Here is a 26,018-nt window from a genome sequence, read left to right as displayed (position 1 = left end):
TTTCATCATTCCTCTCTTTTAGCTCCCTCCCTTAAATAAAAACAGAAAACAAAAGCTGGAAATGGCACGAGTCTGAGTTTTAGCTTAAATGTCTGATATGAAAACCATGATACTGAAACAGCCACAACCTGTCAGTTCACTTAAACATGCACAAAAAATAATAATTGTCAGGTTTCAGAATGTTTGTCCACTCTAACAGTGCCATTCAATGTTGGTGTTTAGAACTGCAGAGGACCTTGTAAAACCATGGAAAGAAAGACACCAAAACCATTTCAAGAGAAAGAGAAACCCTCATAAATAGGTACGTTCATTTGCTGCAGGTCTGTGGGAACCATTTTCCCCATCCTGCCCAGACTAAAAGCACAATCTCTGCAAAGGAAGGCTGCAGAGGATGAAGGAAGAGAGGAAGTGTGCTCCCTCACTGAGCCTGGTGTGGCCAGGAGTGAAGACAGGCCACAAAGTCCCCCATTGGAGATCCCTCTCAATCAAGGCTGTGCTAAAAAATCAAATCAAATCACTGAGCAACAAGAAAGACGGGATAAACTGATGCAAAAACCTGACTCCTGCAAATACACAGATCCCTTAACTGTCGACACTACAGTGATGGACGTTAACTATGTTCATGGGGAAATGCGTAAGATGAGTTTTACAGCCTGTAATTATTGTATGTCCACAAATTATTATACCCTTATGAAGTTGCCCTCGAAACTGTGGATATCAAGGTGGGGCTTTTGGGCGTACACATAGGCAGCGATGGAGAAAAGGTCCTAAGACAAAAACAAAAAGGAGTTGTTAATATTGAAAATGTAGCAGAAAGAATGACACATTTGAATGACAATTTTATTCTAATAATCATTGTAGAATTTAATTTAACCCATTAAAGCCCACAATCTCTAAAAGATTACTCCATGCTCCACAAATCCACGCGATATATTCCAAGAGGTGAAGAACACTATAACATCGAAAACTGCATCCATACCGAAACTGCTGGTAGCCGCTGTGTGCAGCCAACAGCTATTTTCAGTTTCCAATCTGTTTCTCCATCCAGCTGATCTGTTCTGATAAAACATGCACCTAAAAAACAGAAATTAGAAAATTACAATTCCTTTGGAATACTTATTCTTGTTTCAATTTACAGTAAAAAACATGGCCTATATATCTCCTTCATACTTTACATTTTTAAAAAGGCATTTCAAAAAGTAATGTGTTCCACAGCCTTGAGCCCAATGTAGAGCATCAGTGGCTGTTCAGACCAGGAGACAATAAACATGGAGCACTTGTGACCTGGACTGATCTGAGACAATGGGACACAGGGACAGTTATTGGACATAGAGACTAAAGGGTCAGGGTTAAGGGTCAAGGTTAAGGGTCAGGATTAGGGTTAAGGGTCAAGGTTAAGGGTCAGGGCAAGGGTTAAGGGTCAGGGTAAGGGTTAAGGGTCAAGGTTAAGGTAAGGGTTAAGGGTTAGGGTCAGGGTTAAGGGCTAAGGGTTAGGGTTAGGGTTAAGGGTCAGGGTTAGGGTAAGACACAGTGACAGAGGAGAGCAGTTATTGGACATAGAGACTAAAGGGTCAGGGTTAGGGTAAGGGTCAAGGGTCAGGGTAAGGGTTAAGGGTCAAGGTTAAGGTAAGGGTTAAGGGTCAGGGTAAGGGTTAAGGGTCAAGGTTAAGGTAAGGGTCAGGGTTAAGGCTCAAGGTTAAGGTAAGGGTTAGAGTCAAGGGTTAGGGTTAAGGTTTAGGGTCAGGGTCAAGGGTTAGAGTTAGGGTCAGGGTTAAGGGTTAGGGTCAGGGGTTAGGGTCAGGGTCAGGGTTAAGGGTTAGGGTTAGAGTTAGGGTTAGAGTTAGGGTTAGGGTCAGGGTTAAGGGTTAGGGTCAGGGGTTAGGGTTAAGGGTCAGGGTTAGGGTAAGACACAGTGACAGAGGAGAGCAGTTATTTGACATAGAGACTAAAGTGCACCACTGAAGCCTTCCTGGAAGAACTATGACAGAAAACAGTAACACAAGGACAACCGCTTCCATTCTGCTAGGATGGAACTTCCGGGCTGACGTGCGAGTGGGTCAGTGTGAGCACAACAGTCGCACTATGGTGCACAACGCAACGGCCACTCTATGTTGTCTAAAAGGGGTGCAGCTCAGGCTGCTGCTAGGTTGGTCCAGCAGCTCCAGTGCAGAAACAGATTCTTCCCTATTAAGGGTACTTGGTCTGCCCCGGTCAGGGTTAGGGTTAGGTTAATCTGACACTGCTCATTGATTGATTTAAACTTGCATCATCACATCATCACAAGAATAATGTGAATGTCATCACATTGCAAATGTATTTTGAGTACTTTAGGCTTCATGCTGATATATAACCAGTCCTGCTCACCAGTTTTCTCTGATGTTCTCAGGAATATCATGTCTGCTGGAATCCTCTGATTCTACAACAAACAAAAGTCAAAGGCCGTATCAGCGTCAATGATGACCTCAATGATAGGGTCAATAGCTTCATTAGTGCCTTATGGAATAACACGGTGATAAGGCAACATACAGTAGGGATGTGACGAAATATTAACTATAATATTAACTATAATGTAATATATAATATAATAACTATAATCACTTACTAATAAACTAGTTAATGTCCCCTGTTATTTTTGTCGTTTGGATTTTTTTTATTCAGAGGTACAATTTCAAAATGCAAGTAGACTTTGGAGCACCAAGTATTGTTGCTGACCATGTCCATCCCTTTATTACTAACCCTAACCCTTTATTACTAACCCTAACCCTTTATTACTAACCCTAACCCATGTCCATCCCTCCATTACTAACCCTAACCTTCATTACTAACCCTAACCCTTCATACTAACCCTAACCCTTCATTACTAACCCTAACCCATGTCCATCCCTCCATTACTAACCCTAACCCATGTCCATCCCTTCATTACTAACCCTTCATTACTAACCCTAACCCATGTCCATCCCTTCATTACTAACCCTAACCCTTCATTACTAACCCTAACCCATGTCCATCCCTTCATTACTAACCCTAACCCTTCATTACTAACCCTAACCCATGTCCATCCCTTCATTACTAACCCTAACCCTTCATTACTAACCCTAACCCATGTCCATCCCTTCATTACTAACCCTAACCCTTCATTACTAACCCTAACCCTTCATTACTAACCCTAACCCATGTCCATCCCTTCATTACTAACCCTAACCCTTTGACAGTATGAAGGAGGGCATGGATGGAACGGCTGTGGGGACTCATGATGTGATGTCAAAGGAGTTGTCCACAAATAAAAACTGATCCCAAATCTTAAAGGAAAGGGGAGACTAGAAAGCGATTGCTGTAAATTCATATTAATACATTTGTGCAAATAGCAAAGCTTTACCTTGTCAACAATGATCAGATCACCAACTTGTATGTCTGAGCTCTTCACATGAACTTTACCTAAATTAAAAAGCAAAAGATGAATAAATACAATACATAAGCCACAAACAACTGGTAGAAATTCTGCAGTTATGACAAATTTAAGTCACTAATTGTGCCTTTGGAAATGATTGTGACTCAAAACCAAAGCGGAATCCAGATCATTTGTGACTGCCACAACTTTACTCGCAATGCTTTCTTTGGTATTCGTAAGCACAAATTTATTGTGTGTACATACGTCACATTAACATGGGGAGGGTGTGAAAGTGAGATTGTCACAGATACTATTCAAAGGATGAATTAAAAGGATTTTACCTCACATTTAACAGCTCATACAGTGTTAAGTACTGAAAGCAATTACAGTGAGAATGGCTCGTTACAAGTGTAGATGGAGTGGAGCGTAATCTTTTAATTGCATGGATCAGGGAGACATTGACTATACCCTGGAATTATCACATCAGCAAACAGCTACAGAAGTCTGGATAAATATTCATCAGTCACTTCAGTCACCTCGCACTGTGAGCTTGCTGTAGAGTTGAGAGTTCATCTCCTTGTCCCGCTGATAGCGGCGGACTTCATCGATAGCCTCTCGCACCATTGTTACAGCTAACACAAAGCCCTGACAAATGAAAACAAATTGTATGAAGAGATCAGTATAATTATCATTGCCTAGCATGATCACGGTACAATCAGGCCCCAAGTATATTGGCTTATAAGAAATTGATCTGAATTCATTTTACAGAATCAAATTCCAAATTTATGCAGATATAACTTTAAAGTGTGTCTTAAATTATTAGTCAAGTCAAACAATTTTTCCAAATTGAACTTCTTTTTAATATACAGTTGGTAAACAATGCAGAAAGAGTTACCAGAGGTGCCCAATATGTGTACAAATATCCAATTTTCAGGGATGGTACAAACTGGGAACAAGCTACCACCAGAAAGTAGAGGTTGAGGAAGAACTTGAACTGTTGGTAGAGAACCTGAGAAAGAAGCAGAAGTCACAAGAGGAAGTTAACATGATGGTATATAATACAGAGTAATACTCCACTGATAACTGAACTAGTCAGGACCAGTGACAGGTTACAACAGCAGCGGGTACAGTTTAAAGTTTAAACTAACTAACTGTACCCATTTTAGAATATTTAAACTTTAAATATTCTAAAATGGACAGGACAAGCAGGACTGATAACCACAGCCAGGCTAAGTGCTGTTCCTCTCCTATTCTATTCCATCCTATCCAGCTAAGGCCAGATTTTAAAGAATGTTTGCAATAATGAGTGTGTAGCATCTGGTCAAGGGTCATGAGACACAAGAAAAAAAATCAACAGAGGAGGATTCAAAGTTAATGAACCCCCTGACCTTCAGGGTAAAATGCACACTGCTAAACTCAATTCGTGTGTATTTGATAATTCAATTAAGAGGGTGAAAGGCAGAGCCACTTTGTTCACTGTTGATAAGAATATCTACGTATCTAATGAGCAGTTAAGATTTTATGGCTTACGCTGTAGGCAGCACTCTTAATCATGGAAATATCGGGTACTTAATAAGTCTGGCGGCTCTGTAAGTTAACACTATAGGGACCATTGTGCTATTGCATCTAAATAAACTCAATAAATGATTCAAATGATTCATTCATTGCAGAAATTAAATGAAACTCACATTATATTGATTCATTATTCAGACTTCAATTAATTTTATTCACAGTTATGTCAAAATCCAAAATTCCAAATCTCAGAAAAATAAGAATATTAAGACAAACCAAAAATGTTTGTCTATTTAATGTGGTAAGGCAGGACTAAAGTACACCACACCTCCTTTAGCATGAATAACTGTAGCGTGCATTAAGACATGGAGGTGATCAGTCTGTGGCTTTGCTGAGGTGTTAAGAAGGTCCAGGTTGCTCTGACAGCAGCCTTCAGCTCTGTAGCTGGGTCTGCTGTCTCCCATCCTTCTCTAAAGAGCAGGCCAACCCCACAGATTCCCAATGGGTTGCAGATCAGGTGCTAACCAATCAAGCACGGTCCTTAAACAAGGTATTGGTACTTGGCCGTCATGCTGGCAGAGAGTGCTTGAAAACCTCCTGGTAGATGCTGCGCTGACCGGTTTAGGGTTAGGCTTAGACAGGGTTAGGGTTAGACAGGGTTAGGGTTAGACAGGGTTAGGGTTAGGGTTAGACAGGGTTAGGGTTAGGGTTAGACAGGGTTAGGGTTAGGGTTAGACAGGGTTAGGGTTAGGGTTAGACATGAAACAAACGTACTGCACCAACACCAGCCGATGACACCACTTAAACTATAAATGACTGGAAATTTGCAAGCAGCTTCAATTGTGTGTATCCCCACTCTTACTCCAAGTAAATAATCTTCCTCTTTAGAGTGAATCCTACTGAAACAGATGGAGTGTGCACGGTACACCTCACTTTTTATGCACATGCAGGACCAACTGTGTTGTGCTCAAGCACACATCTTCCAGCTGCGCCGTGCTCAAGAATGATACGGTTGAACTCACATGAGCCAAATAACTCTGGAACCTTAGGGGCATACATGCTCTGGCTGCAGGGGATGATTGCCTTGTGCAACCCGAACCCTAACCCTAACAAACCCGAACCCCTTGTGCAACCCTAACCCTATCCCTAACAAACCCTAACCCCTTGTGCAACCCTAACCCTAACCCTAACCCTAACAAACCCTAACCCCTTGTGCAACCCTCACCCTAACCCTAACAAACCCTAACCCCTTGTGCAACCCTAACCCTATCCCTAACAAACCCTAACCCCTTGTGCAACCCTAGCCCTAGCCAACCCTTGTGCAACCCTAACCCTAGCCCTCACCAACCCTAACCCCTTGTGCAAGCCTAACCCTAACCAACCCTAAACCTAACCCCTTGTGCAACCCTAACCCTAACAAACCCTAACCCTTTGTGCAACCCTAACCCTATCCCTAACAAACCCTAACCCCTTGTGCAACCCTAACCCTAACAAACCCTAACCCCTTGTGCAACCCTAACCCTATCCCTAACCCCTTGTGCAACCCTAACCCTATCCCGAACAAACCCTAATCCCTTGTGCAACCCTAATCCTAGCCCTAACCAACCCTAACCCCTTGTGCAAGCCTAACCCTAACCGTAGCCAACCCTTGTGCAACCCTAACCCTAGCCCTAACCAACCCTAACCCTTTGTGCAACCCTAACAAACCCTTGTGCAACCCTAACCAACCCTTGTGCAACCCTAACCCTATCCCTAACAAACCCTAACCCCTTGTGCAACCCTAACCCTAACCCTAACAAACCCTAACCCCTTGTGCAACCCTCACCCTAACCCTAACAAACCCTAACCCCTTGTGCAACCCTAACCCTATCCCTAACAAACCCTAACCCCTTGTGCAACCCTAACCCTAACAAACCCTAACCCCTTGTGCAACCCTAACCCTATCCCTAACCCCTTGTGCAACCCTAACCCTATCCCTAACAAACCCTAATCCCTTGTGCAACCCTAACCCTAACCCTAACCCTAACCCTAACCCTAACCCCTTGTGCAACCCTAACCCTATCCCTAACCCCTTGTGCAACCCTAACCCTATCCCTAACAACCCTAACCCCTTGTGCAACCCTAACCCTAACCGTAGCCAACCCTTGTGCAACCCTAACCCTAACCCTAGCCCTAACCAACCCTAACCCCTTGTGCAACCCTAACAAACCCTTGTGCAACCCTAACCAACCCTTGTGCAACCCTAATCCTAGCCCTAACCAACCCTAACCCCTTGTGCAAGCCTAACCCTAACCGTAGCCAACCCTTGTGCAACCCTAACCCTAGCCCTAACCAACCCTAACCCCTTGTGCAACCCTAACCAACCCTTGTGCAACCCTAATCCTAGCCCTAACCAACCCTAACCCCTTGTGCAACCCTAACCCTAACCAACCCTAACCCCTTGTGCAACCCTAACCCTATCTCTAACCCCTTGTGCAACCCTAACCCTATCCCTAACAAACCCTAATCCCTTGTGCAACCCTAACCCTAACCGTAGCCAACCCTTGTGCAACCCTAACCCTAACCCTAGCCCTAACCAACCCTAACCCCTTGTGCAACCCTAACAAACCCTTGTGCAACCCTAACCAACCCTTGTGCAACCCTAACCCTAACCCTAGCCCTAACCAACCCTAACCCCTTGTGCAAGCCTAACCCTAACCGTAGCCAACCCTTGTGCAACCCTAACCCTAACCAACCCTAACCCTAACCAACCCTAACCCCTTGTGCAACCCTAACCAACCCTTGTGCAACCCTAATCCTAGCCCTAACCAACCCTAAACCTAACCCCTTGTGCAAGCCTAACCCTAACCAACCCTAACCCTAACCAACCCTTGTGCAACCCTCACCCTAACCCTAACAAACCCAACCCTAACCCTCGCCCAAACCCTAACTAACCCTAAACCTATCCCCTTGTGCAACCCTAACCCTAACAAACCCTAACCCCTTGTGCAACCCTAACCCTAACCTTAGCCCTAACCAACCCTAACCCTAACCCTAGCCCTAACAAACCCTAACCCCTTGTGCAACCCTAACCCTAACCAACCCTAACCCCTTGTGCAACCCTAACCCTAACCTTAGCCCTAACCAACCCTAACCCTAACCAACCCTTGTGCAACCCTAACCCTAGCCCTAACAAACCCTAACCCCTTGTGCAACCCTAACCCTAACAAACCCTAACTCCTTGTGCAACCCTAACCCTAACCCTAGCCCTAACCCTAACCAACCCTAACCCTAGTGCACTGCAGCAACTACATTTCAACCGTAGTCCCTGGGCAGGTGGGAACCCAGGTGGGTGTGCAATGAATCAACATAATATACAAATGTCACGTCATTAATTGAATTACTGAAATAAATATGTATTTGGATAATCTATTCTGTTATTGCACTACTAGATTATTTCTACCACATTTTATGGACTGAGAAAATGAGTGACAGGGAGAAATTCGAATCATAGCTTGTGTATTTCAAATGAAGATCAGAGGAAATCACAGAAATCTAGCTCACCCCAGGCACAAAGGTGAAGGTGTTATATTTCTGGTTCTTGATGGCATTTTTGGGGTATTTCTCCTCACATTTCTCTGGGCAGCCAAGCCACACCGTTCTTGCCTTTAGCTCCTTCTTCCTCCGGCAGATGTGGACGAGGCAGTCACAGCAGCTACGAGAGAAACACTGTCAATGAATGACTTCACAACTCACATCACAAGAACAGCAAAGTAACCCGTTGACTTAGCAATTTCATCTCAAAACTAATATAAGTAAGACAGTAACAGATCACAGTAGGGTGGTAAATGAGTTCAACCAGACCAACGTGGTAAATGAGTTCAACCAGACTAACAACCAAATATAAACAAGTCATAACTGACTGAAACCTCATGTGAGATTTCAAACCTCTTGTTCATTTATGCAGCTGCAAGCAAAGGCTAATTTTGAGGTCTAATTAGATAAACAGAAAGTATATGTATGTCCATATGCATATATAATAATATGTATATATATATGCTTATAATATATGCTGTATATATGCTTATAACGTTCTAATCTTATTTGTATTGATTTATTCTGTTTCTATACTTTGTTAATACAAAACCTAGACTACAGTTATATTAATCCACGTTAGGCTGCTACTACAATTCAACTTCCCTACGGGGATGAATAAAGTACATCTTGAATCTTGAATATTACTTTGGAATGTGGAATTCAAGTCATCCTGTTCATTTCCAGAGATGTGCATGTGTATAAGCCACAGAATCGAGTAGATTTTTGTCCGTTTTTCCAGGTGTAATGATTTTTATTTTTATCTATTTTATTTTTATTACAATAAAGTCCTTGCTTTTGGCATTTTGATGGATCTGAAAACGTTAGCATGGAAGTTGTACTGTGATATCGTCGAAGGTAAAAGACCAGAGGAGAGGTTTTTGTAAAAGTTAGTGTTTCAAAACAATATTTGAGTTTCTATCTAACTACTAATGGCTACATTTGGCTTAACGAGCATGTCTGATACCAAATGCAAACAGAATAGCAATAGCAGTGCCGGGCTAAATGACAATGGAATCAGCTTGATAAGAGGGTGACCCAAACTGGCACCTGAGGGGAGACCGTCCCTGTATGCCGTCATGCTGCTCAACTTGGCTTTTTCTCTTTTTAAGCAAGGTAGCATAAAATAAATCAACTTTAGATGGGAAAAAAAAAAGGATTTATTTGTGTTGGCAGTGCTCTTGCCTGCCTTTCAGTTTGATTTCAAAACAGTGATTATTTGAGCAAATGAATGCTATTCAAATAATATGGCATTTGAACAATCAGGGCTCGTTGAGTGTGAAAGGGTTTTATAATCCTGCACAGAGCAAACAGAAAATTACTGGAAAGCTTTAAACTGGTCAGCTGTGAAGAATCCGATTTGTTCATTAATGGGGACACGGGAAGGTGGGATCAATATGCAGCTCCACTAACACAAAAAGTCCTTTTGATACTCAGGAAATGTTCATCACACTAGAACGATTCACAATGATTGCTCAGAACGGTAATACTTTAGGGGACAAATCTGTAGAATTAATCATTAGTCAGATAAAGGATGACATTGTGTTGACCTGAAAATCTCTTTTTGCACTAATGGTGCGCATCCAGGTCCCCCACTAAAAACACCCCCGCGTCCTGGCTGCACTTCCCAACTATGACTGCTGTCCTGAGGACTTTCAAGCCGTGATCAGGGTCGTGCTTCCTGCTCCTATACATTCGCTTCTACAATGCCCAGTGCTTCCTGCTCCTATACATTCGCTTCTACAATGCCCAGTGCTTCCTGCTCCTATACATTCACTTATACAATGCCCAGTGCTTCCTGCTTCTATACATTCACTTATACAATGCCCAGTGCTTCCTGCTCCTATACATTAACTTATACAATGCCCAGTGCTTCCTGCTCCTATACATTAACTTATACAATGCCCAGTGCTTCCTGCTCCTATACATTAACTTATACAATGCCCAGTGCTTCCTGCTCCTATACATTAACTTATACAATGTCCAGACATTGACAATTTCTGGCACTGCATAAATGATCTGTTTCTCTCATTTAGCTATTTATTGGTATGTGATGAAGCAAAATGAACACTTGTTTTATTCTAGAAGCTCCTGAGAACAATACTCCTAAATTCCAAATAAAACACTAATTTATTACAATTTATTTGAAGAAAATGGAAAAGTGGTCATAATACATGTCCCAAATACAAACGACTAATGTTTTAACTTGGGGTGTGTTCAGTCTTTCACGTTGCTGTGGTTGGTTTTGGCCATTTCTGGCACAAGAACTCCAGCGGCTCAGCCGTGACTTGGGCCGATCGGGCCTGAGGCCGATCGGACCTGGCGCACAGCTGGGCCACTGAAGGTGTGGATAAAAGCCGACCAGAACAGGAACTTGTACTGGGCCGCCCAATCACCAGACCTGAACCCCTTTAAAACCTCTGGACTGCGATTCAGAAGAAGATGGATGCCACAAGCCTTGAAGGCTGAGCTGCTTGACCAACCCTAACCCTAACCCAACCCTAACCCTAACCCTGACCCTAACCCAACCCTAACCAACCCCAACCCTAACCCTGTAACCCTAACCAACCCTAACCCTAACCAACCCTAACCCTCTAACCCTAACCCTAACCCTTGCACCAGGAAATGTGTGAAGCCACTTGGCATCAATGTGGAAGAAAATGGTGGCGAGCATCCAAAGATGCCTCGACCTGGACCTATCTGACATTTTGACCTTTTTTCGTTTCCTTCAAATAAATGACCAAACTGTACGTCTAGATTAAAGACCTCCGAGCCTAACCCACCCTGAAATCTATCGGATGTTTAGTGAAACCGGAGAACCTCAGAGAAGCCCACTCAGACATGGAGAGAACATACTAACTCAACACGGAAAGGCAATCATGTGGGGCAACAGTGCAAGCCACCATGACACTGCACCACGTGTTAAAATAGAAATCACCAACACATAGAGCAGCAATAATATGAACTTTGCTACATGGGCCCAATAAATTCAATTAGGAATTGAAGATCTGTTCTATTATTACCAGTAATGAGAAAATTAGCCTGTCAGGATGCAGGTTCAACATCAGCATTCATTATAGGAACATTATTTTGGAAAAATATATCAGAGACAAAAAACAAACGTTGACAAAGTGCAACACCCAAAAATGTAAATGTATGACTGAACTGAAATAAATGTAGGGAAGATCTTTTAAGACAGGTAAAAGCCTGCACTAATGGAAATCACAAACCTGCTCCAGAACATTTTCCAGCCTCCCGTTAGGAAGCAGCCGAGGCTCCTCTGCCTCCGATGGACCCGAGCCCGAGGTAGCGTCTGATAGTCACTCTCATCGTTCTCAAAACCTTCCTCTGACATCATGAGCGGCATCTCGTCCAGGCTCGAGCACTCGTCCTCTAAGGACAATCTGTCAGGTAAAAAGGGAGTCCACAAAAATAAATGAAAGCTATATTGACTCATTATGACATTCCAATAAAACTACAACAATATGATTCCCTTCACAACATTAAAATACATTTATCCTGAATTCTACATGAATGAATTACAAAAAAACTACAATGCTCCAAATTCCAATAGCAGGTGGTTTACCTTTTGTATTGAGAAAACGGTTGGTTAAACCAGTAAACTACTGGTTAGAATCCCTGTTTCACTTCTTTAATACTTTAAAGTGACTGTTCTTTTCACTCTGTAAAGAAATCCCAACAAGTCTCAAGAGAAAAGTGCTTTCTGCTTCATGAAGAAACCCAAAACAAGGAAGTCTTTCTGAGCAAGGAAGCTTTCACGAGTTCACTTCGGACGTTAGCAAGATCGCTCTGGGAAGGCAAACCTTTAAGGTTAGTTAGGGTTCGTTTCTAAGGTTCACCTAGTTTTACCTAAAACATTCTGCCTGCTTTTTCTAGACTAGCAAATTACTGAGCTCAAACAGAAATCCATTGTCATAATATAAAATAAAACACACAAAAACACACACACACAAAGAATTTAAGTCTGAATAAAATGATATAAATCTACAATTGTTTAGTAATATAAGCAGACATTCGTGTAAAAGGTTTTCAAATTATGACTAACTTTAAATGAAATACAAAAGTAGTAAAATTGGTAATATTGTGCAAAACAGTATAGTAGTCAGAAAAATGGATTTTCATTGTAGTTTTTAGTTTTCACTCCACATGACTCATTAACATATTTTGAACCTTGTTGTCGACTCTGTAAATCTCAAATTACTCTTTGCAAGACCTTCTTTATTTGTTAGGGACTTTATTTTCTTTATTATCTGATTACTTCCTAAATGAACTGTAAGCCTGGGATGGCTTTGGACTCCGTTTGGAGGAGCAAATATGGCTTAAATCCTTTATGACTGGTCTATCTGTGGCCAAGGGAGTTCCCTACAGGGCCCAAATAGGATGGATAAGAGAATCCAGCATGAGATGCTCGTTATTAATTATCCACCTTTATATGAGTCTGCTCATTTAAAATTGTTGAGGCTTTTATATCTGAAGGATACCACATAGATGTTAACTTTGGTAACACTAAAATCGTGCTGCTCTGTCTAGGTGTCCCTCTTGCAAATACTGAACTTATTTTCCACTTGAAACCCTGAAAATCATCATCTTTGTTAGCGATGAACAACTTAGTTCATCCGTTATGAACATGAATATTGCGGGTTAATGAAATGTCTGTCAGAGGGGCCGAGCAATGGTCAGCATGTGACGTTATAACCAGTTCACAACGTTACACAAACTATTTCACTAATTAAAGAAAAGTCAACCATTATTAGATTCAGAAATAGTACGAATAAGCAAGTGTGGAGAAGTGCTAAAGTCAATCACCAAACTGCCAACAGCAGTGCTAACAAGACAAGCTAACAGTAAGGAACAACACACAGATATAGAACTACAGAGGCATGTAACATGACTATTTGGAACAACGTCTATTCCTCCGGCATACTACCAAAGACCACCGACACCGGTCCTGCCGTACCTTGAAAGTCTGGCTGAGTAATAATGCGGAATTCTCTTGGAGTTCTTCAGTAAAGCGTTCAACGGGATGCTGTCAGCCATCTTGGCTGGGCAGGACCGCGCAGGATGACGTCACAGTAAAGAAAGGTGTGCGGTTCAGGTGACGCGCTGAAATGTCGGAAAAATAACACTTTTCTAGATTAATAAAAAAGACCGAAGCTGAAAATTGCAAGGTAAAAGGTTAGCGCGCGATATATATTTTATATTTATTTTCATCCATATTAACTTCTTGTAAAAACCATTCAAAATCTCTGTGTAGCGTCTCATTCATCCAGGTCATAGTTATCCAAAGTAAGGTCTCTACGTGGGATGGACTACGGGTTTTGTTGAGGACATGTCGCCTAAGGGTTAGTGTTGGGTTAAGGTTAGCATTACGCTTCTTCAGTAAGGGTTAGGGATAGTGTTAGGGTTAGGGTTAAGACTAGTTAGTTTTAGAGTTAGGCTTCTTCAGTAAGGGTTAGGGTTAAGGTTAGTTTGGGTTAGGGATAGCATTAAGTTTCTTCAGTAAGGGTTAGGGTTAGCATTAAGCTTCTTCAGTAAGGGTTAGGGTTAGGCTTCTTCAGTAAGGGTTAGGGTTAAGGTTAGTTTGGGTTAGGGTTAGCATTAGGCTTCTTCAGTAAGGGTTAGGGATAGTGTTAGGGTTAAGACTAGTTAATTTTAGAGTTAGGCTTCTTCAGTAAGGGTTAAGGTTAGTTTGGGTTAGGGTTAGGCTTCTTCATTAAGGGTTAGGGTTAAGGTTAGTTTGGGTTAGGGTTAGGCTTCTTCAGTAAGGCTTAGGGTTAAGGTTAGTTTGGGTTAGGGTTAGGCTTCTTCAGTAAGGGTTAGGGTTAAGGTTAGTTTGGGTTAGGGTTAGGCTTCTTCAGTAAGGCTTAGGGTTAAGGTTAGTTTGGGTTAGGGTTAGGCTTCTTCAGTAAGGGTTAGGGTTAAAGTTAGTTTGGGTTAGGGTTAAGGTTAGTTTGGGCTAGGGCAGGCCTGGACAACCCGCGGCTCTAACGTTCATATCGAAGTTTGGGTTTGGGTTTTTTTAATGTGCGTGTTCGCTTCGCTTGAGTTCGGTACCTTGAATACGGTACCTTCGCCAAACGCGCGTGTTCGTTACATCTAACGCGTTATGTACCGCAAAGTTTCTCAGTAGGGACAAGATCTTTTGAGTAAGCAATTAGTGTCAAGTTCGCCTTCAAAATGGCAGGAAAAAATGCACGAAAGCTTCGTGACTCGGTTCCGTGATCTACAACTGAAAAGGCCACAGATTGCATTCCTCGTTGCCCCTTTTAAATGCCCCGCACTGTTTTAATGCCCCGCACTGTTTTAAAGCCCCGCTGGTCACAGATGAGGCTGCAGCTGAGGTGGAGATGATCGACCTTTGTGAGGAGGACCAACTGAAACCTGCTTTAAGGGAAGGGGCCACTGAGTTCTGGAAAAGTGTGCCAATGGAAAAATACCCCAATGTCAAAACGGGCTGCGCTTAAGATCCTGTCAATATTTGGGTCAACACACGTCTCGAGTCTGTGTTTTCTATCCTAAAACACGTGAAACCAAAGCATCGATCTGTTCTGACTGACACCCGTGTGAAAGAACTGAATCCAAGCCAGATGTGAAGAGGATTGTTCAAAGCAAGGAATGCCAGAAGTCCCACTAAGCAACATGCACAGTAAGAGAAAAGATATTTTAATTATTATATTTTTGTTTCTGGACTTAGTTGAATTGAGAGTTTGTGTGAGACAGTGCACACAATGTTCATTGTTGAGAATGACTGGCCCGTGGTCTGTGGAAGTCAAATTCTGTCATTATCATGTTGGTGTGTGACATTTACAATAAATCTGGCTGAGCAGAGGTGTGAGGAAGGGATGAGGTGATGTTCATGTGTGCCCATGTGTGTGATGTGGCTCGTTGTGGTAACACAGTAAAAAATGTGGCTCTTAGGCTCTGACTGGTTGGCCACCCCGGGGCTAGGGTTAGGGTTAGGCTTCTTCAGTAAGGGTTAAGGTTAGTTTGGGTTAGGGTTTGGGTTAGGGTTAGGCTTCTTCGGTAAGGGTTAAAGTTAGTTTGGGTTAGGTTAGGCTTCTTCAGTAAGGGTTAGGTTAGGCTTCTTCAGTAAGGGTTAAGGTTAGGCTCTTCAGTAAGGGTTAAGGTTATTTGGTTGGGCTAGGCTTAGGCTTCTTCAGTAAGGGTGGTATTAAGGTTAGTTTGGTTGGTTCTTCAGTTAGGTTAAGGTTGTTTGGGCTAGGGTTAGGCTTCTCGGTAGGGTTAAGGTTAGTTTGGGCTAGGGTTAGGGTTAGGCCTACAATGTTCTACAATGGCTCGTCATAAACTTGTTGACATTTCAAAACATTTTGCCAGTGGTTAATAATAACAACAGCAACAACAACAACAATAATAATAATTGTATTATCGTTGTTATGTACATACATAGTTACATACATAGTTACTTTGACTACCATACCTTTCAACACTGTAGGGATTGTCTGCTATAAATGAAAGTGATTTAATATATAGAGAAAATATATCATCACAAATAGCAACAATAAATAAAGCTACATATAATACATGTTTTTAATTTATTTCAATTTCTTTGCTGTCTTCAATCAACAAAGAAAAATGCCCATTATTTCCCAAGTCGGTGCTTGTCTTGTTTATTGGACCTCCTGTGTTGGTCATTATTTCCGCGCCTGCTGTTAATGTGTGCAGCTGAGAGATACCACTGCTGTGAAACATTGAGATCTCATTCTTTGTGGCTAGGCTACTGGCGATTGTTGTTGCATAGCGGTTCCAAAATCCTGGATCTACTTTCATTGCACGAACTGCCAGGTCCTTCTGAGCCATCTCTCCAAACTTCACATATTCTCCACCTAACAAGGCCATGGGGTTCTCCACAGATAGCCGCCGGCCCCTCCTTGATGGAGCATTGTTCCACATGTGAGTTCCCATATGGACCTAAGATGCAAGATGAGAAATCAATTTGCCAGAAAATTTAATAAAAATGCAAATTAAAATTGATATCTTATTTACAATTAAACTATACACACATTCAGATTTTGAAGATTTGAATAATAAACTGATTCTAGCTAAAATATTTACCACACAAAACAGTTCAAAATAAAGAAAACCCTTTAATCATGTTAGGTGGGTTGATGTACAAAACAATTGTTTAAATATCGTGAGATCATATATACATTGTAAACATTCTATACATTCATTTAATTATTATTTTTCCTATAAATTTTACTCTTTTTTGGTTCCTAGGAAGTATGAATAGCAAGTCATGAAATTGCCAAGAGCACAATCTTATTTATTGCCTTTGAGTACAAAAATTTACACTGAATGAAAATGTTGAAAAGTAATGTCAAGTAATTTAGTCAATAAATTTAGTAATTTAGTAATTTAATTTAGTGCAGGAAGGGTTATCGACAATTTTGTTAGCTGGTATGAACAAAACCATCCATCATCGCAATAGTGAACGTCCAGGATTTTCTTCATAGAAGTGGTGAAGAATTACAAATCGCTGGGTGATTACCTCGATAATAAACTGAACTGGATGGACCACATGGACACACTTGATCCTATACAAAAGGGCCAAAGCCCCCTCCACCTGCTGAGGAGGCCGAGGTCCTTTAGAGGGTGCAGGAAGATGTCTAGGACTTTTTTGACTCAGTAGTAGCTTCAGCAATTTTCTCTTCAGTGGTTTGCTGGGACAGGGGCAGCACAGAGAAGTAGCACAGACTGACCAGGAAGTCCGGCTCTAAAACTGTCTACTGGACTCCACCTAGGTGGTAATTGAGGGGAGGGTGTTTCCCAGGCTGATATCCATTGTGTACAACACCTGTCAGCCACTCTATGAAACTATAATGGCCTGAGCTGTTCCTTGAGCAGCCTTTTACACCCACAGTGGAAGAAGGACCACTTTTGCAGGTCATTTATCTATACCTGCACCCTATAGACATAATATGCATATAAAAGGTTTCAAATCACTACTCTCATTTTATAATGTTTACCTTTAAAATGTTTACCTGCCATAATCACACCTAAAAACACCCCTGTTGCAATTGCACATGTATGCACATATGAAAATTTTGTGAGTTATGTAGTTTTGGTTTTAGATGTAATGTTTTCAATTCTGTGTTCTTATTGCACTGGTGGTACATTGATGCATTACAACTGAACCTTTCTTTGCTGCTGTAAGAAAAGAATTTCCCTAGTGTGGGATAAAGTCTCCTGCCATCTCACGCCATCCATCTCAGGTTATCATAAAATAATCAAAAAAGACCCCATTCCACAGCCCTACCTTCAGATTGCCTTTTGTAGTGAATGCTCTGCCACAGATTGAGCACACAAATGGTTTCTCTCCAGTGTGAGTGCGCTCATGTATCTGTAGGGCACTGGCTGATGAGAAGTTCTTGCCACAAACATCGCAATTGTGATGTTTTGGGGTCCGACGAGGATGAGCAGGGCCAAGAAGCAAGGTCATCCCTGGACTGCTGACTGATGTGTAAGTTGGAGGGACATGGACAGCAAATTGTGGGTCCTTCCCCTCAGAGATCTTCGTCCCTTGAATATGTCCATTCACCTCAGTTTTGCCGAGGCCTGGTGCTGATGAGTTTGAGGTCAGTTTGGGATTGTTTTGAGCTGTAACTGAAAAAAATAAAATGTGAGTTTTGTGGCTAATACACTGGAAGAACAGCTCAAAGTTAAATTAAATCATATCAATTATACCTTGTTCTCTACTCTGTTGAAATGCTCTGTTAAAAAGTGCTTTCTCTTTCACATCGAGCTTCCTGGCCAGTATTCCTGTGACATCTTGGGACATGGCATCTGCTGCTGATGAGGCAGTAGACTCAGACTGCTCTTTTTTAACTGACACTGCTATAGGTTCATTAGAATCTGGTCTGTTGTATGCATCAGGTGGTCTAATCATAGAATTTTCTGAGTTCCTTTGAATAAGAGACATTGATGAAGAAGGTGATGAATAGAATCCTGACATGTTTAGGATGATTTCACTGCAGTTCTCTACCCTTTTCTCCGATAAATTACACTTGGAATTGAGTTGGCAACTGTCATTGAAGTGATTTGTTAGTGGTTTTACACCTGAAGCATTACTTGGGCCTACAGTCAGGTCAACCATCTTCATTTGGTTTTCCAGAGCAGTTATGCTTGAAATGTTGGTGGAAGAATTTGGACAGCCACAACCAGGAACCAGTGGTTTGGATGGTTTTATACCTTCCCCCATGCCTTCTTCTTCTTCATCTTCTTCCTCATCCATTGAGATATCATCAGTATCATTACTGTTGCTGCCAAGACTGATAATATTCCTCTCGTTAACTGAGGCATTAATGTCCATCTCCTGTAACCCATCCCCATAGGTGGAGTCTGGAATTTGGCCTATCATGTGCATACGTATGTGCTGCTGGAGGACAATGGCATTGGTGAACTTCTTCTGGCAAATTGGACATGAGTGTTGTACGTGAACGGGAGGATTCTCTCTGTGGATACCGATGTGAGCCTTTAGGTTGCCTTTGGTGGTAAAAGCTCTGCCACACACTTTACATTTATAGGGCCGCTCACCGGTATGAATGCGGTAGTGCATTTTTAGTGCACTCTGACAGCTGAGGACACGGTTACACAGACTGCACTGGTTAGGGTCTGTAACCTTCTTGTCAATTTTCTCCACCAGCTGCTGTAGCTTTGAGGTTTCAGATGTTTGCATAGAATCAGCTAGTTGTTTACTTTCATCTGAGGTGACCGAATGAGCTGAAGAGCAGGAGACAAGGGACATTGAGGTGAAGGGTTCACATGTGGTGGCCAAAGATGGGATTGAGCTAATAGTTGCCTTTGTTATTAGGTTGGATCTAAGGGAGCAGTTTTGTTGTAAGTATGCTCCTTCTGTTTTGTCTATATCTGATGCCTCTTTCTCCTGGCTAGACTGTAGGGACACTGAAACGGACTCATTGCCTCTGTGATTAAGTGAAAAACCTACACATTCCAAAGGAGCCTGCTGGTATGCTGATTTATTGGGGGATATTGCACTTGCAGAGTCATTTGACCCTCCAGTACTGGTCATCGTGGTGGAAAGAGGAAGTCCCATAGTGGCAGGCAAGGTTCGTTCAACAGGTTTGTTATCTAGCCAAGAGAAAACTGTTTTCTCAGAAGGAATAGACATTCCATAGGGAATCCCAGAACTTGTTGGCACATTGTCTAGATATTCTGGCACTGGGTAGGGGTTCATCTGGACATGAGGATACTTGTCTTTATGCCTCTGAAAATGCACCTTTAAATTTCCCTTTGTGGAGAACCGATTGCCGCAGATGTTGCATTTGAAGGGTCGCTCTCCAGTATGGGAGCGCAAGTGTATTTGAAGAGCACTGTCGCTGCCAAACACTTTGGCACAAAATCTGCATTTATGCTTAAAGAATGGCTCCTCTGGGCTTAGCTTAGCTTTGAATAAGGAAATGTTAGGCAGTTTCCCTTTCCTGTGTTTTAGCAGAGCTGCAAGGGGATTGAGTGCATTAGCTGTGGCAGTGATACTAGCCAGGGGATTTGGTGAGCTCTGAGGTGGAAATGGCAAGCTGGAAGATGAGCTAAGAAGGGATCTCTGCTCCAAGGAAAGTGGGCTGGGGGTGCTCAGAATGCAGCCAGTGTTGTTTGTCTGTGAATATGTGTTGCTGCTGCTGGAAGTACTGCTGTCTGTGAGCGATGGGGCAACATTTTCTGAGGAAAATGAGGTACCAGTTACGTCTCTAAAAGTGTGCTTCCCACTCATAATTTGTACAGGGGGGCTTTGTGACTGCTCTGGCACAGAGGACAGAGAGACTGCAGCTTGCTTATCGATAGTTGAGCAGAGTGTTCCTGTTTGTGGTAAAACTGAAGGGGTGAGGAGTTCTTGAGAAGGGAAAGGGTTAGGACTGACAGAAAGAGAGCTGTAGACTGGCTTTAACCCAACCTGAGGTACATTTTTGTTCATGGAGGTTACCTGGCTACATATCTGCTCAATAAGCTGAAGCTGGTGGATCTGTTGCTGCTGCAGAGTCAGCAGGTGCTCCAGGATCACTGGGATAGCCACTGAAGCCACTTTTCCTCCACTGCCACAGCTGTAGAGCCCCTGGGAAAACTGGGCAACAGCCACTCTGGTACTGTGAAGGATTTCTAGTGTCACGTTTGTAGTGGGCATGCTGTAAGTGCTAGCAGGAGACATTAGAAGGGAAGATGACTCAGCCGTATCAGGAGGCCGAGGGCTGCAGTTTAGGGCTTGTTTGTCCCGTGGGCATCGATCAAGTACCGCAACTTCCTCCAGGTCAGGGCCTTCCTCTAAATTATCAACACTGCCATTGCTCACAACTGTGTGACTTAGCTCAAAGCTAGCATCTGTGGACTCTGCTGAAGACAAGTCACTGGACTCAATGCTAGGAACTGGAGAGGATCTTGTGGAAGATTTCTGCTGAACTGGCATCCTTTCATTTTCCTTTACAATCAGCACTAAAGGATCCTCAGTGCAGACTTTGTGATGTTCACTAAGTTCAGTCAAAGTAAAAAAATCTGCACAGCATTTGTCACAGATGTGTGTTTCCTCACTGCTGTGGCAGCTTCTGTTGGGCACATCGGTCTTCATACTCTCCATGACTCCTGAAAGCATGAAAACGAAAGCCATATTAAGATCAAAAACTACAGTATTAGTCTAGAAAAATAAGTTAATAATCTGCTAAATGCTTCCATTGAAACTCTTGAAATACAGCACTTACACTTTCTTCTATCAACAGCTATGTGTTTTCTTTAAAATAAAAAACACACTTATATTGCGCACTTCTGTTTCTAATCACAGTAAATTTAGAAATTTGCATCAATTTGTAATTATAAAATCACTCATCTATTTATATAACCTATTTTAACCCATCTAAGTCCCAATGTGCTGAAATTAAACTCAGAGAAGTTTTGTGCATTTAAAACAAATACACATGCAAACACACTGCTCAGTTTTCTGTTATTACATATGATGTAAAAAGACAGATTTCTCTTTTTTTTTTCATTTCAGAAAAAACATGTTACCAAAACCAAGCGAGTGAAACCTATTTAAAAGTCCTCAGTAGAGTCAGAGAAGTCGCCAAGTTTAGCAAACACAGGTGCAAACACCCCTTTATTTTTCACTAACACCGTCCATTTTGTTGCAGGCAGACGACAGACGACAGACAACAGACGACAGAAGATAGACATCAGACGACAGACAACAGACATCAGATGACAGACAACAGACATCAGATGACAGACAACAGACATCAGACGACAGACATCAGACGACAGACATCAGATGACAGACAACAGACGACAGACAACAGAAGATAGACATCAGACGACAGACAACAGACATCAGATGACAGACAACAGACAACAGACGACAGACGACAGAAGATAGACATCAGACGACAGACAACAGACATCAGATGACAGACAACAGACATCAGATGACAGACAACAGACATCAGACGACAGACATCAGACGACAGACATCAGATGACAGACAACAGACGACAGACAACAGAAGATAGACATCAGACGACAGACAACAGACATCAGATGACAGACAACAGACAACAGACGACAGACATCAGATGACAGACAACAGACATCAGATGACAGACAACAGACGACAGACATCAGACATCAGACGACAGACAACAGACATCAGATGACAGACAACAGACGACAGACATCAGACGACAGACAACAGACATCAGATGACAGACAACAGACGACAGACATCAGATGACAGACAACAGACGACAGACAACAGACATCAGACGACAGACACAGACATCAGACGACAGACAACAGACGACAGACATCAGACGACAGACATCAGACGACAGACAACAGCATCAGGACCTCGTTGCTCAATGGATCACATGTACTAATTGTGATAGACTGAGAAAGGTTAAGTCAGCAGGCTCAATCAAAGGCTCTCTCAGAGAGGTGGAGCCCCCCAGCGCACACAGACACACACACACACACACACACACACACACACACACACACACACCTATCAGTCTGGCAGAGGGTCTCATTCGGCTCAGCTTTTCATAAAATATAAATGCATGTCAGTCTAAAATTATGTAATTGGGTGTAAAAAAATTCTGTAAATTTCTGTAAATTATTTGATGTGATTATTTTGATTTGAAAAAATTTGATTGTATTTACTTTTTATAACAATGCACTTAACAGGCAGACTAATTGTATTAATCCAAATACATAATGGGATATTCACCCAAACCTTTGATATTCATATTTTTCAAAACGGAAATAATGTTCATAAAAACGTATTTAATAATTTTGAAGATATTGTGTAATATGTAAATTTGAGTCATATAGTGTTTCGTGGTCAATGGCGATTAAAACCTTCCAATAGAATTCAATGTTTTCCACAAAGAATAAAAGTAAAGAAAATTAAACTTATGAAGAAAATGATATCACTAAATATTAAAATGCTTAGAAAGATAGTCTAAGCTGGCAATATGATGAAGTAATGATGAAGTGAGAAGTTACAAATAAGATAGAAACTAGTTAGCCCCTCTCCCCCATCCCTGCATGCAATATATCAAATTTTAATTAAGCAAAATAAAATAAAGTCGTGAATGCTAAAGATATTTAAATTTTTATTGAAAAACACCTTGACATTTTTGTTATTTTCTATGGTTTAAATCCCATTAAAGTTCACATAACTGAAATCAAAATTTTAGCTGATGACCAGATATGTCATGTACATTTACGTCGTCTAATAAAACAGCACTTAAGGACATTTTTTATAACCTAAAAAAGTTTCCCTCGTCAGGGATTCTCATGAAAAGTAACTAATAATACACCAGCAGATCCGCAACTTTAAATACTCTATATTACAATTTGATTCGACATAAAAGTATATAAGTATATACTAAGTATATATTTAAAAGTGAATAAACAAAAGGACGTCGGAAACCTACCCACAAATTTACCGATGTATTATTATTATTATTATTATTATTATTATATTATTATTATTATTATTATTATCGTTGTCGTTGTTGTTTGCAGAGAACTGATGGTTCCTGGTGCTTTGAGAACAAATCCGTCCGGTAAAATAAGTTTCGCTCTCCTACCGCCGCCCCGCGGAGCCCCGCTGCCCGGCGCGCCTCCGTCCGTCCTCAGGTGCTGCGGTTTGGCTTGCTTGCGTCGGGACATGATGATCTTAGAGCGCGTCTCCTTCCTGCCCTGCGCCGACCGATGTGCGTGTAGAAAGAGGGACTCTCAAGCGCCAGGACATGTGATCCACAGTCTGAAATAAGCGAGTGTTTAACTGCTGCTGTCCGTGTGCAAATGTGCGCGCATGTCAGGATAATTGCGATGGGGTGAAGATAATGCCTCCACCACTCTTGCTGCCCTTCGGAGGGTGATTGGCCACGGGCCAGTCGACTCCTGCTACATTTGGAAATGAGGGACGGTGGTTTAATCACAGCTGCTTCGTTCGACGTCCGGTGTGCTGCTGCGTGTACGCGCACAAACGTGAGCGGCTCACTCGTGTCCGGACTGAACTCCTGTTCTTGGGTCTTGGGTCAATCTGGCCCAATCATGAGGTCACAGCGGTCGGAGATGAGACTCTAGTTTTCATTATTCAGAGTCCCTCTGTGGAGTTATTGCACCTCTTGCTTCACTTGTTACAATATTCCCCAATTTAGCAACATGTGTGAAAATAAATGGTCTTTTGAGGAATAAATCCGTCTTAACTCTGCTCTGAAATCTAACTCTCCAATTGTTCGTCTGTAATTTCAATCAATCACTTTGTCACCTAAACTAAAGAAAAAGCACCATTTGATGTTGTGAACATCTACTGGAGAATAAACATCCAACTTTTTTATTTCAAAGAACTAGTTGAGGCCGTTTCAATGTTTATCAGTCACTTTTGTTTCAATCTTTAAAATGTAAAACTACTGGATTTTTCTTTACAACTTCCTTTTCCCAGTTAATAGTGTAAAAATCTGATCACCGCATAATTAATCAATAAAATGCAGCAAATCATACATTCAGAAATGTAGCTTTTAATTTTAAGATTAATACAGATTAAGAGATTTGTGATTGCACAAGCAAGAAAACGTGTTGATGCACAATAAACCATTTCCAGATGATTTGATTAGTGCAACACAGATAATAGACGGTGGAAAAAGCAAATGCTGCAAATGCAGAAAGAACAAGAGGATCACAGGAGGAAAGAAAGGTTCCACATAATTAAAAAGGAAAAAAATAAATATTAAATGTACAGGTCTAAGTCATATATTAGACAACAACATTTACATTGTATCTTTTTGGAAACTGCTAAATCATCACAGGGCCCTATGTGAGCATTTGTGGCTTATGTACCTTGCTCAGTGGTACCTTGGCAGTGCTAACCCTAACCCTACCAGAGCACTAACCCTAACCCTAACCACCAGAGCACTAACCCTAACCCTACCAGAGCACTAACCCTACCCTAACCCTACCAGAGCACTAACCTAACCCTACCAGAGCACTACCTTACCCTAACCCTACCAGAGCACTAACCCTAACCCTAACCCTACCAGAGCACTGACCCTAACCTACCAGAGCACTAACCCTAACCCTAACCCTACCAGAGCACTAACCCTAACCCTACCAGAGCACTACCCTAACCTACCAGAGCACTAACCCTAACCCTAACCCTACCAGAGCACTAACCCTAACCCCCTACCAGAGCACTAACCCTAACCCTAACCCTACCAGAGCACTGACCCTAACCCTACCAGCACTAACCCTAACCCTAACCTACCAGAGCACTAACCCTAACCCTACCAGAGCACTAACCTTAACCCTAACCCTACCAGAGCACTAACCCTACCCTAACCCTACCAGAGCACTGACCCTAACCCTACCAGAGCACTAACCCTAACCCTAACCCTACCAGAGCACTAACCCTAACCCTACCAGAGCACTAACCCTAACCCTACCAGAGCACTAACCCTAACCCTAACCCTACCAGAGCACTAACCCTAACCCTAACCCTACCAGAGCACTAATCCTAACCCTACCAGAGCACTAACCCTAACCCTAACCCTACCAGAGCACTAACCCTAACCCTACCAGAGCACTAACCCTAACCCTAACCCTACCAGAGCACTAACCCTAACCATACCAGAGCACTAACCCTAACCCTAACCCTACCAGAGCACTAACCCTAACCCTAACCCTGCCAGAGCACTAACCCTAACCCTAACCCTACCAGAGCACTAACCCTAACCCTACCAGAGCACTAACCCTAACCCTAACACTTTTTCTGTCCTGGGGCTTGAACTGAAAACCCTCTGCTTCTCAGCCCGGTCCCCAAGAGACCGAGTTCCCACCACCCCCGATCTCAACAATTAGTTGTCACTATATATAGTGGTGGACTACTTTAAAGGAAGGAGACACAGTGGTTTTAATCTGACTGTCGAGGTAAATTGTTTCATGCTGCAAAAAGGTGAAGTGTCCCAATGACTGCTGATCGTTCCCAGCACCAAAAGAGTAA

General features: G+C 42.2%; 2 protein-coding genes across 2 annotated transcripts in view; both read right to left on the bottom strand.

The window, feature by feature from the left end:
• Window positions 1-13,579, bottom strand: part of atp9b (ATPase phospholipid transporting 9B) — a 43,683-nt gene extending 30,104 nt beyond the window's left edge. The window contains exons 1-9 of the mRNA XM_057021256.1: window positions 13,452-13,579; window positions 11,704-11,877; window positions 8,444-8,594; window positions 4,284-4,397; window positions 3,925-4,033; window positions 3,377-3,435; window positions 2,365-2,416; window positions 980-1,074; window positions 687-767 (exon numbers count right to left, since the gene is read on the bottom strand). Of these exons, the coding sequence (XP_056877236.1) occupies window positions 687-767; window positions 980-1,074; window positions 2,365-2,416; window positions 3,377-3,435; window positions 3,925-4,033; window positions 4,284-4,397; window positions 8,444-8,594; window positions 11,704-11,877; window positions 13,452-13,531 (915 nt within the window). The 5' untranslated portion in view covers window positions 13,532-13,579. The remainder of the gene's footprint in view (window positions 1-686; window positions 768-979; window positions 1,075-2,364; window positions 2,417-3,376; window positions 3,436-3,924; window positions 4,034-4,283; window positions 4,398-8,443; window positions 8,595-11,703; window positions 11,878-13,451) is intronic.
• Window positions 13,580-15,762: 2,183 nt separating this feature from the next.
• LOC130518535 (sal-like protein 3) lies at window positions 15,763-24,037 on the bottom strand. Its single transcript, XM_057021210.1, has 4 exons — window positions 23,605-24,037; window positions 18,200-21,103; window positions 17,772-18,118; window positions 15,763-16,423 (listed from the first exon to the last, which is right to left on the bottom strand). The coding sequence occupies exons 1-4, from the start codon at window positions 23,684-23,686 to the stop codon at window positions 16,043-16,045; spliced, it is 3,714 nt and encodes a 1,237-aa protein (XP_056877190.1). The 5' UTR covers window positions 23,687-24,037; the 3' UTR covers window positions 15,763-16,042.
• Between the last annotated feature and the right edge of the window lie 1,981 nt (window positions 24,038-26,018).

This window comes from Takifugu flavidus, chromosome 21 (genome assembly GCF_003711565.1).
Source record: "Takifugu flavidus isolate HTHZ2018 chromosome 21, ASM371156v2, whole genome shotgun sequence".
In the NCBI taxonomy this organism is placed as follows: Eukaryota; Metazoa; Chordata; class Actinopteri; order Tetraodontiformes; family Tetraodontidae; genus Takifugu; species Takifugu flavidus.
This window is presented reverse-complemented; position numbering and strand designations above follow the sequence as displayed.

Excerpts from the sequence above, each read along its gene's own strand:
- LOC130518535 (XM_057021210.1), bottom strand. The coding sequence starts at position 23,686 with ATGTCCCGACGCAAGCAAGCCAAACCGCAGCACCTGAGGACGGACGGA. Across the intron at positions 21,104-23,604 it reads CGGGGCTCCGCGGGGCGGCG|GAGTCATGGAGAGTATGAAG; the intron begins GTAGGAGAGCGA and ends TCATGCTTTCAG. Across the intron at positions 16,424-17,771 it reads CTACAAAAGGCAATCTGAAG|GTCCATATGGGAACTCACAT; the intron begins GTAGGGCTGTGG and ends CTTGCATCTTAG.